Raw genomic sequence first — 10,450 nt, 5'->3', positions numbered from 1 at the left:
CAGTATGTGCCTATACATTTTATTTTAATGCCTGTTTATTTTTAACGCAGTTACAGCCACATCACGTGTGTGACAGGGTGGGCAGTACACCAGATGAACTAAATAGGCAACCAAATTTTACAATTTTTGGCAATAACTCGCCGTAATTAATATATATTTTTAAAAAAAACACAGGCAGTCAGTAGCCAAAGTACCCAAGTATCCTTGGGCAAGACACTTAAAACTTGAGTAGCCCCACTTGACTGATCAACTAACTAGAAAGTACCAGTTCATTTACTATTTATACTCTATGGTATACTCATGAATATATGGTATGTCCATTGAGAAATGCAGCCACATTTATAAAAGTGCAAAAATATCTGTCCTGGATTGAGTATTGAGATTGAAAAAAAAGAGGCCAACTGGATTTCTTTAGGTTTGTGAAGATGTTTCACTTCCCATCCAAGAAGCTTCTTCAGTTTTTAAAACAAACGAAGAAGATGGAGAGTCCCAGGTGGGGGCTGTCCCCTTTGGAGGTGGTCCTGAGGGTCGTGGATGGTGTGAAAACAGGTGTGGGTCATTACCATTTCCTGGGGTTAAGGGTAAAGTCACTGTGAGACCTTGCCCCACCCCATGTGACCTATTTAGGTCACCTAAGGCAAAGTGTGAGTAGTGTATGAAGTGCCTGGGAGTGGATCATAGGTAGCTGACAGGTGGTGCTGCAGAGTCAAATCAGATGAGACATTTTCTCTGGGCACAGAAGTGGATCAATGAAGGGCAGCTGTGAGCGCAGAATTTCCTCAACACATTTCTATTTGTCTGGCAATTTATGCAATTATCAAGTAGGGTTGAACTTTAAAAACTAGCTGCACACACTGATGAATGACCTCTTTTAAATTACAAAGAGACATGAGGGGTTCTTCCCAAAGTGTGACCTGCATGGGATAATCCGCTCAGTGTCCTTTAGTCATTCTGGTTACCACGATTGCTGCAGAAGCACTAAACTACTGTTACCTGAAGCTTCTACCGCAGAGCTCAAGCAGCAAATCGTATGCATTAGTGTAACTTATAGTTGAAGTGTGTCAGCAGCATTCAGCCGACGGGGTGCGGTGACTTTACTGGTCGATCCGATGGTGACGTGTGATTAATGGCACAACAAAAACCTGTCAGTTTACTAAGAACAAAATAAAAAAAATGCTTCAACTTTTACATCAGATTTATTTTTCTTACTCACATATTACATACAACAAAACTGTATTCCAAACATTCTATGAATAACTTTCAGTTACACTGGTTATAAATGTTCTTGCATGAATGAGAAATTTACAGAAACATTGAACAAAATGCACGACGGAGAGCACAAGCAGCACCCGTGTCTCCTTTTTCTCATAGCTCTAAATATTTAACAAAAAATACATTTTTCAGTCAGCTGAATGGTGCTATAAACATTCTTGACGGTTTGTGATAGAGGCACGCACCGACAGGCTGCTGGACCAGACAGACCAGCATCTGACAAAAGTATTGCAGCAATACCATCTAGTGGTGTAAATGCATACCCTGAGAGTACAGAGGTTTCCACCTAAACCGAGTACATAAGCAACGGGGAAGACACCAGTCGCAACTCTCGGGGTGGGTTTCACAGTCAGGGTTTTACGTTGATGGATCTACTACATAAAGCCTTCTAATTCTGGACCACCTCAAGATCCTCCTCCAACTCTTCACTCTTCTTCTCTCGTCTTTGAAACGTTCTTATAAACCTGCTTGCAGACTTGTCCTTCACAGAACAGCTCCTAAGGAGAAAAGGTCAGAAAAGTTTTAATAATTACATTTTATTTAAATATAACAGATTAAAATGAGTTCAATAATACATAGTTTTTAAATTCTGTGTATTATGTAGAATGTCCAAATTCACAGTCTTACCAGATGAAGCTTGTCATCTTCAATCCAGTGAGTCCATCCCCTGTTCTTCTTCTCTCCAGTCTGTTCACACATTAGTTTGTTCCCCTCCCATCTCACGAGTGACTGCACAGGTAACAGAGAAGCAAAAACGTGAATCACGACTGCATCAATTATCTATGAAACAAACCCTTCCAATTATGATATTTATGATACACTTTAGCCATTCCCATTCACCTTCAGGTGTCTGTTGTCTAGTCCCTTTGTAAACTCGTTAAATTCCTGGCCCACTTTGAAGGTGACCGTGTAGTTTCGGAAAGTGCTCGTGGTTTTGATGATGAACTGGTCCTCCTGCCGCTCAATTGTTTTCTTTAAGGTAAGTTTTGCAGCAATTTTTCGTAAGGAAGCGCTTATGCCTGGAAAAGTGGAAAAAGAGGTTGAACAGTAGGCACAAATTCATTTTCTCATTTCTCGCACAGTTCAATTAAATGATAAATAGCCCCGCTGCCGCGTTTTACTACAAAAGTGCATTTTGAATGATGTGAATGCACATACTCTGGAGGGAAACAACACGCGGACTTACCCAGCGCAATCATGTAGTCGTCAAAGTTGACATTGCTGATCATCTCCCATTTGCCACTCAGGCTGGCAGGCATGCTGATGGACTTGACTTTCCCTTCTTTTGGGAAGCGTGTAAGTGCAAGGTGATCCTGAGCCGGTCAGGTGCAGACTGCTGAGAGGAGGCTGAGGCAAATGCTGTTTATATGAGATCAGGAGACTCAGAGGCAGGTGTGTCCTGTCACCTGAGGATGAGAGAGGTGAACTGATTTGTTCCAGAGTAAAGAAGAGGCCAGACGTGTCAGACTGGTGCAACAGTTCAGTTTAAACATGGCTGTGAAAATTTGCCCCAGGCATCACGCCTTTATGGCATTCAAATCCTAATGGTTCATGTTATCCAGAAGCAGTGTTTGGATTTGAATGACGGACTGAAAGGCTTTTATCCTTTTCTTTTAATAAAACAAAAAGTTACTCAGAATTAATCACTTGTACAATGATGGCAAAGCAGTCACTCTATTTCTGTTATATAACTGCAGTAAATACAGCCATGTGAAAAGAGATTTTACATAACTAAGTACACAAACTAAGTCCACCCTAATTGCTTCGATAGGAATTAAGAAGGTAAGCAGCAGCAAGGAGCAGCTGGAATCGTTGGAATCGTCACCGGGACAAAGCCTCTTCTCTCTAGAAAGAAAAAGGCAGCACAGCCATAGAAGAGTGGACCAAACTTCCTCCACAACCATGTCACTTTCTGTTTGACTGAAAAATCAAACAGAAAGTTGTAACTTCCAAGTTACTGTTTCTAAAGGTGGTTCTACAAGCTAATATATATATAGGTAATAATAATAATAATAATAATAATAGGTAATAATCATGGAATAAGGGCTGCACAGTCCTGTTGAAATCTTGATTTTTCACGACTGTAAATGTTATATTGACCGATTTGCACACTATACTTTTTACTGCACAGTTAGAGAAATCTTAAATTGTGATTATATGTATTTATCTCGTAGTGTAGTAGCTGGTAGGCATACATTATCTAGCACTTTATCTTTTTTTGTAATGTTTTTGTACTATGTGTGAATTTGCTGTGGCACTGGACTCTCTCTGAGTTTCAATAATCTACATATTCCCAGTTAAAAGAAAAAAAAAAATCATGCTTATCTCATTTAAGGTTTTATATTTATATAATAGTTGTATAGGGAGAGGGATTTCAATATTCCAGTTTAGACATAAACAGAATCAAACAGCTGCTGTTTCTTACAAACAGGGCTTACGTAAAAATGGCACACCTTTATGTGCAATGAGGAACATAGTGACACTCTTGCATTATCTGGCATGCAGTGTGAAAAGGATTGATGTAAATCAAGTGTGGAAAAAATAAATAAATGAAACACAGGGCACTTATCCAAATACTCGGGTGTTGTTGTTGCTTCTTCTGACGGGTGTCTTGTGACATGGGAAAACCACGTCAGGGTTTTTTCCCTGCCAACGCTCTAAATGTGCGTAAAGACAATGCAGACGTATTAACTGCTTAAATAAAACACAGAGGAGTTTGGGATGCTAGCTAAAACATACTCAGAGTAAATTGGTAGAAATAATAATGTTTTTCAAAATGAATCATAATAAAATTATTATTATTAAAATACTACTACTAATAATGATCAATTCTGATACTAATGATGATGTTCTCTGTTATATTCTAGTTTTAAACCCCATTACTATAATCACATCTCTTCATTTGGCTGAAGTTTCGTTATTTCACCGGAAATCTAAAAGGATAATCCTGTGAGATAAGCATTTTCATCATGAAAGCAAAGCTAGGACTTTCTAAGGATTCTTATCTGTGCGATAAAAGCAACAATGAATGGCTCACAAGGTGGTAAACAAAGAGTGCTGTTTATTTCTAGAATATCACATATCATGTCTTTATCATCAGATCTGCAGAAGTGGGTATTTAAAGCATGGAAAAATACAGCTGTAGGTACAAAAACATGTTGACTAACAGGAGTGCGCTGAAGCCAGACATGGAAAGGATAACTGTGGTAAAACAAGTGTGATTCAATTAATTCTCTATGCACCATATTTCATCTAATAAAAAACATCGTCGGCTCACCATTTCACAGTTGAATGTAAATCCTTTGATTGACTGGAAACACATGTATGTGACCGCTCATCTATATGATCTGCTGCTCAGTTATTTTGTGATCTTGTGTATTTTTCCACACACGCAAACAAAAAGTTCTGGCAAAGTGAAACTGTTACTAAATCACTTCACTCAACAACCTGAAACACACCCATTCTTAGAAAAGACCCCTGTTCAGTGCAGGCACTGTCGGAAGCTTGAATTATGTGAATTTGTGTTTTGTTTTAAATTCACAGTCAAATTTCCTCAACTTGAGGAAGCACCCGTGTACCTCTGGAGGGGCGCTAGAACCACATCTGCGTTTTTCTGCTCGCTCTCAGAGCTGTACAGGCCGTGCTCTTTGATGTAGTGAATGACGCTGTCTGGCAGAAGGTATCTGACGCTCTGGCCGCGCCGCAGCGACCGCCGCACATGAGTGGCTGAGATGTCGTTAGTCACCCATTCGCGGACGATATGGATGTTCTTGCGATACTTCCACAGCAAGTCTGACTGGTGGATGAACTTATGTGGATCGCTGTTGCTGCGGGTGATGCAAACCAAACTGTGGCGGCCCACGATCTCTGCGATATCCTCCTGCTTCCACATGTTGGGAATCCCAAAAGACTCGAGGACGTCAGCCCCGCACAGCAACATCAGTTGAAGGTCATCTGAGCACAGAGAAACAAGTCTGTCAGCACAACACAAGAGTCAACTAATCCACACTGTGCATATGCTTCAGGTCCAAACTTTAAGAAGACCCCAATTCTTCCAGTTTTTTCTTGAAATTCAAGCAGTTTAATGTCTCATTGAGATTAAAGCATAGAACAACCATGGAATCCATTTATAAATCAAAATGTAATCTGAACTTTTCATCAAAGTAGTCACCTTTGGCAGAGGGAACAGCTAAAAACACTCATGGCATTATCTCTACAATGCCATCTATCCATCCGTCCAGCCGCATGAAAGTGAAGCTCTCGGTTTACCAGTCAATCGACGTCCCTGTCCTCTACTATGGTCGCGAGCTCTGGGTAGTGACTGAAAGAATGAGATCGCGGATACAAGCGGCGAAAATGAGCTCAGCCACCTGAGAATGGCTCAGAGTAGAGTCACTACTCCTCCACATCGAAAGAAGTCAGTTAAGGTGGTTCAAGCATCTGGCAAGGATGCCTACTGGCCAACTCCAGAATGAGGCCCAGGGGCAGACCCAGCACCTGCTGGAGACACAGAGGCCTAGAAATGCCTCTGTGTTCCTCGGGATAAGCTGGAGGAGGTGGCTGGAGAGAGGGAGGTCTGGGCATCCTTGCTTAGGCTACTGTGCCCACGACCGTGCCATGGATAAGGAGAAGAAAATGGATGGATGGAAGTTTTTCCCAGCTGTGTTGCAGAAGTTCCCATAAATGCATGGCACTTTTAGGATGGAGAGTGTGCTGGCCATTCCATTCTTGTTCCTTTTTCCTACTGTAGTTCTGGCACAGCTTGGACTTATGTTTTGGGTTTTTATCTTGGTGTAGGATGAACCCCTGACCAACTAGGTGCATACCAGAGGGTACTGCATGGCGATGCAGAACCATTTTGGTTCAAGGTGCCTCTAAATCTGTACATGTCACCAACATCCCGAGACCATCACGCTTCCTCCTCATATTTAAAAGTTGATGTCACACTCAACATGTTTTTTCTTGTTCAATGGTGTACAAAAGTAGGTTGGTAGGAGCAACTGTCAAAGCTCGATCAACCTCCTTTGCTGTGGAACAGGTTTAAGTTCTTAATCCATTTCCTGTTCTCTAAAAAAGGCCGTTGTATATTTCTGAAATATGTATTTTTTTAGTTTTAGGTAACATTACACTATTTTAAGCTATTCATTGGACTTGAGCTGCTTGAATTTCAATTTAAAGAATGGAAGAATTGGGCTCTTCTTAAAGCTTGGACCATTAGTGTATTCACTATCTGTCATGGGGCAGAACAGTGCATATGTGACTGTCGCAGGAACTGCCTGAAATGACACACATGAAATCAAATTCTATTTATTTCAGCTTCTACATCAGTTGAGTTTGAAGGTGTGGAATAACAAAGAAATGCGCTTACTGGAACTTGCCTACATTAGCTGCAAATAAGAACACACCCAAATGTCCTAATGAATTGTCAGTGGTCACGTTGCACTGCAGATCGTTGCAGGGTTGAAATTTTGATGAGGAAAGAGGGTGATTCATGGAATAAAGAAGAAGATATCCAGTTCTGCTGCACTGGTTTTAAACTGAACTGCTGACATCTTAACCCTGTAATGCCAAGTGTAACATATTTGATACATGAGATTTTGTGACCTCTGCATCTTCTCTTTTCCATTTTTTTTCCCTGAATAAATTGGACAGTAAGTATTTAAGTAATACATTGCACAAAAATGCCAACTGTAGCTCACATATAACTCATATATGCAAACTGATAAAATTGATATTTAATACATTTTTTGTCAGAATATTCTGGCAATGACACTTCATGGTTCAAGCTTTACAGGGTTAAGCGATGCTAGTAGAACTTAAATGCAAAGCATAGTATGTACTTCAACCTGCCAGCTTTTACAATGCACCTTCAGCAAAATTTCAAGTGCTTCCATAACGCATATTTTTCCCTTCCATGCCCCGGAGGCTCAGCTCGTGCTGTTAACACCACACCGGTGTATCCACACCCTAAACCCATTCTCTTGTCAGTTAAGCTGCAAACAGGAAAATCCTGACAACTACGTTTGTTGCATGGCTCGTTTGATGGATAAGAAAAGTTACAGACAATGACAGGGAGGTAAATGTATGGCATGACATACCTCTGTCTTTGTGATGATTCTCTTCTATGCGCCTCTTTTTTGCATACTTGATCGTGTCCACATCATCGATGTTCTGCTCTGCTGCAAGAAGCTCCTCATAGTGATGCCTGTAAATTTACAAATTGGAATCAAAGATTTTTATCAAGCAAAAACCACGCTGTGTGTATACTGTATTTACAGTTTGCTATAAAGTGGAAAAAGGCTACTATTGGTAGTTGTCAGTCAGCAAAATAGTGCTCCAAAATCCAATTCTCGTTATGCTAAATGCATTTGATCTCATTATTAAACTGTTTTTGTGCCTTTTATGGGTTTTTTTTTTCTTCAAGTCTGTGAGGCTGCAGTTTGGATACTATTTCAGATTCTTTTCACCATCAGAATTTAATAATTTCAGCCTTCAACTTAAATAATTAAGGAATTTTGATTGACTTTGTCTGATTCTATCTTGTTTGAACTGCACCTGCAAAGTTCTGGGAAGTATTCGGCAAATCATAACATGTATCAAGTATCATACCAGTGAAGGCTCTCACATTTCCTGCCTTGCATTTCTTCCTTTTCCTGCTGCCACAGGAAAACAGATAACAAAGATTCTAAATAATGATTTCATTTATGTGAGGAATAATGATGTTAATTATCTAATATCTAATTAAGCCTGCACAAGTTTAATTTTAATCCCTAAGGTTTAAATCAAACCTCTATAGTGGATTTTGTTACTTTAAGAATTAATTTATCTAGAAAAGGATAAAAAGTTTCAAGACACGGGATGAAGAATACAGAGTCTATCATTCAGCAGTGTGTGAGCCAGTGTAACTGCAGGGAGTGTGACGCTTTGTGTGTAAAAATAGTTCATACTTAATGATGCAGCAACACACACACACACACACACAGACACAAATCAAATCTAAAGAATTCATAAAGCAATTATCATTAAGGTTACCACTAATTGCCTACATCACATGTCATTTAAAGATGCTTTAGGTTTGGGAAATTAGTATTTTAATAGGCATTATTACTTACAGTGATAATGTTAAGATAATAGAGAAGAAAGTGGGCGGACTGGGGTGAGTCAGTAATAAAGGTGAATCAGAAAACAACAGATAACAAAACAGTAAAGCTCACAGATAGTGCCACACAGTTTTTGTCTCAAGACAAACCACCTACATCAAACAAAAGCACTCCCAGCACTCAGACGCAAGAAATGTCAACTCACCGAACTACTTTAGCCGTTTCCACCCACTCTGGCTGCAAACTCTCCCAGGAATCCACCATAACCCAGTCTGAGCTTTCGGTAGCCAATCGAGTCATCTCCAGACGGTGGCAGGCTTCAATCAAGCCCTTTTTCTTATATGCATCACCCACTGGAGAGATGATTCCTCTCACCACCTTATACTGACCTTACGCACAAAAGAAGACATGTGAAGACATGTTTTGTAAATTATAATGTGTAAAATTTGCATAGTATTTGAAATAAGTTCAGTTTTTCCTACATAATTTATTTTCTTTTAAGTTTTGAGATGAATTATTAGACTTTATTGGACAGAACAGTAGAGTAGAGAAGAAAGTTGGAAGAGAGCACAAGGGAAATGACACACGGGAAACTGTCTGAGCAGAATAGAATCCAGGCAGCCACAGCCGAAACAAAGACAGAATCAAAGAAATCAGCATTTACTGAATAAATAATTGGTTGTAGCTCGATAGTGTATTGGTTTACACATTAGCCTAACAAACAAAAGATCCCTGGTTTGATCCCAGGTCTGCCAAATCAAAATATGTGGTGAAATGCAAAGTCATTCCAGCTGGAGGGGTCCCAATGGGGTTGGGTCAGGAAGGGGATCTGGCATAAAACTCCCAAATCAAGTATGAGGCACAACCTAATAGTGTCTATTAATAATGCAATATAAAAACACTGCCAGCTTTTCTGTACTGTCATATTAATCAATTTACAAAAGCATAATTCCTTCTTGAACTATTTTGTATCTGGACTTTTTGTATAACAATTTTATCCAAAACACTTGTCTCTCCAATGTACTGATTCACAATCCCTTTTTAAGACAAAGCTACCCCTTTCACTTAATTTTTGCACGTCTATCCATCTTCTTCCAATTTATCCATTTCAGGATTGCAGGGTACATCCTGGGTAGATTGCAAATCTGTTGCAGGGGTAACATATAGAAACAGAGAACCCTTCATGCACACATTTGCACATACAGTAAGTTTAGAAGCATCCCATGCATGTCTCTGCGTTGGGTGACTGTGGGAGAAAGCTGGAGTACCCAAAGAGAACTAACTGAATCTAACTAACTAAATGATGATGATAATATTTGAGATATTAGACTTTAGAATAACTCAGTTGAACAGCATGGAGGGTAACTGAATTTTTTTTTTTTTTTAATGAATGGATGATAAAGGTGGAGATGCATCACACTAAAAGATCCAATTTTCATGTAACTCAACCTGTGTCTTCCAGGTGATCTCGAGCCAGTTCAAACATCCTCATGTGCATGTTGGTGATGGGGTTGAAGGACCCGCAGGCCAGCAGGACCACTTTGGTTATACTGTGACCCTCCATGGCTCATACTGGAGCTGGGTTTGCACAAACAAGGAGAAGAAACGAAGACTGATTAAGACTTGGCTGATCACATGTCGAGAATCGCTTTGTGGGGGACGGAAACAGTATATTTGTATCAAGAGAGCAGTTTAACCTCGTTTAAATACAGTCTGTGAGCTTCATTAAGTGGAACTACAAACGTAAAGAAAACTAAAGCTCGACGCTTTATCTATGTTAAACGTTAGCATTCGACTATAACAAGTAGCTAACTTTAGCTTATCTATTGAGCACACAGCGCGAGACTCCTTTTACGTCCAAGATTCACGTACAGGACCCTTAAACAGACAAAACATGAACTCGGTGCTCAACTTAAAAGCAAATTATGCGTTTTTAATAGAATGTCAAATAATGTAGTCATTTCAGTACCAAGACAAACAGCTACAGATACCATTTGTGTTTCACCCGCTTCCTCCTTTGACGTCACGGACTACGCTGTAAGATCCACTAATCCGATTGGACACAATCGACTAGGAAG

General features: G+C 39.8%; 2 protein-coding genes across 4 annotated transcripts; both read right to left on the bottom strand.

Annotated features, from left to right (window-relative positions):
* Positions 1-956: 956 nt before the first annotated feature.
* On the bottom strand, positions 957-2,995 carry rbp7a (retinol binding protein 7a, cellular). Its single transcript, XM_084918392.1, has 4 exons — positions 2,459-2,995; positions 2,113-2,291; positions 1,900-2,001; positions 957-1,769 (listed from the first exon to the last, which is right to left on the bottom strand). The coding sequence occupies exons 1-4, from the start codon at positions 2,529-2,531 to the stop codon at positions 1,698-1,700; spliced, it is 426 nt and encodes a 141-aa protein (XP_084774518.1). The 5' UTR covers positions 2,532-2,995; the 3' UTR covers positions 957-1,697.
* Positions 2,996-4,313: 1,318 nt separating this feature from the next.
* On the bottom strand, positions 4,314-10,435 carry nmnat1 (nicotinamide nucleotide adenylyltransferase 1). Of its 3 annotated transcripts, none has more exons than XM_084918388.1 (5): positions 10,364-10,435; positions 9,822-9,950; positions 8,578-8,761; positions 7,371-7,477; positions 4,314-5,226 (listed from the first exon to the last, which is right to left on the bottom strand). In XM_084918388.1, the coding sequence occupies exons 2-5, from the start codon at positions 9,934-9,936 to the stop codon at positions 4,826-4,828; spliced, it is 807 nt and encodes a 268-aa protein (XP_084774514.1). In that variant the 5' UTR covers positions 9,937-9,950; positions 10,364-10,435; the 3' UTR covers positions 4,314-4,825. The 3 variants fall into 3 exon arrangements, with proteins under 3 accessions (XP_084774514.1, XP_084774513.1, XP_084774515.1); XM_084918387.1 differs by having other exon boundaries at positions 10,342-10,399; XM_084918389.1 differs by lacking the exon at positions 10,364-10,435 and adding an exon at positions 10,070-10,321.
* Between the last annotated feature and the right edge of the window lie 15 nt (positions 10,436-10,450).

Source organism: Perissodus microlepis, chromosome 20 (assembly GCF_051167445.1).
Source record: "Perissodus microlepis isolate ML-2025 ecotype Zambia chromosome 20, ASM5116744v1, whole genome shotgun sequence".
NCBI classification, from domain to species: domain Eukaryota; kingdom Metazoa; phylum Chordata; class Actinopteri; order Cichliformes; family Cichlidae; genus Perissodus; species Perissodus microlepis.
This window is presented reverse-complemented; position numbering and strand designations above follow the sequence as displayed.

Excerpts from the sequence above, each read along its gene's own strand:
- rbp7a (XM_084918392.1), bottom strand. The coding sequence starts at position 2,531 with ATGCCTGCCAGCCTGAGTGGCAAATGGGAGATGATCAGCAATGTCAAC. Across the intron at positions 2,292-2,458 it reads CGACTACATGATTGCGCTGG|GCATAAGCGCTTCCTTACGA; the intron begins GTAAGTCCGCGT and ends CCACTTTTCCAG. Across the intron at positions 2,002-2,112 it reads TAGACAACAGACACCTGAAG|TCACTCGTGAGATGGGAGGG; the intron begins GTGAATGGGAAT and ends TTACCTGTGCAG.
- nmnat1 (XM_084918388.1), bottom strand. The coding sequence starts at position 9,936 with ATGGAGGGTCACAGTATAACCAAAGTGGTCCTGCTGGCCTGCGGGTCC. Across the intron at positions 8,762-9,821 it reads AGATCACCTGGAAGACACAG|GTCAGTATAAGGTGGTGAGA; the intron begins GTTGAGTTACAT and ends TTTGTGCGTAAG. Across the intron at positions 7,478-8,577 it reads GAAACGGCTAAAGTAGTTCG|GCATCACTATGAGGAGCTTC; the intron begins GTGAGTTGACAT and ends GTAAATTTACAG.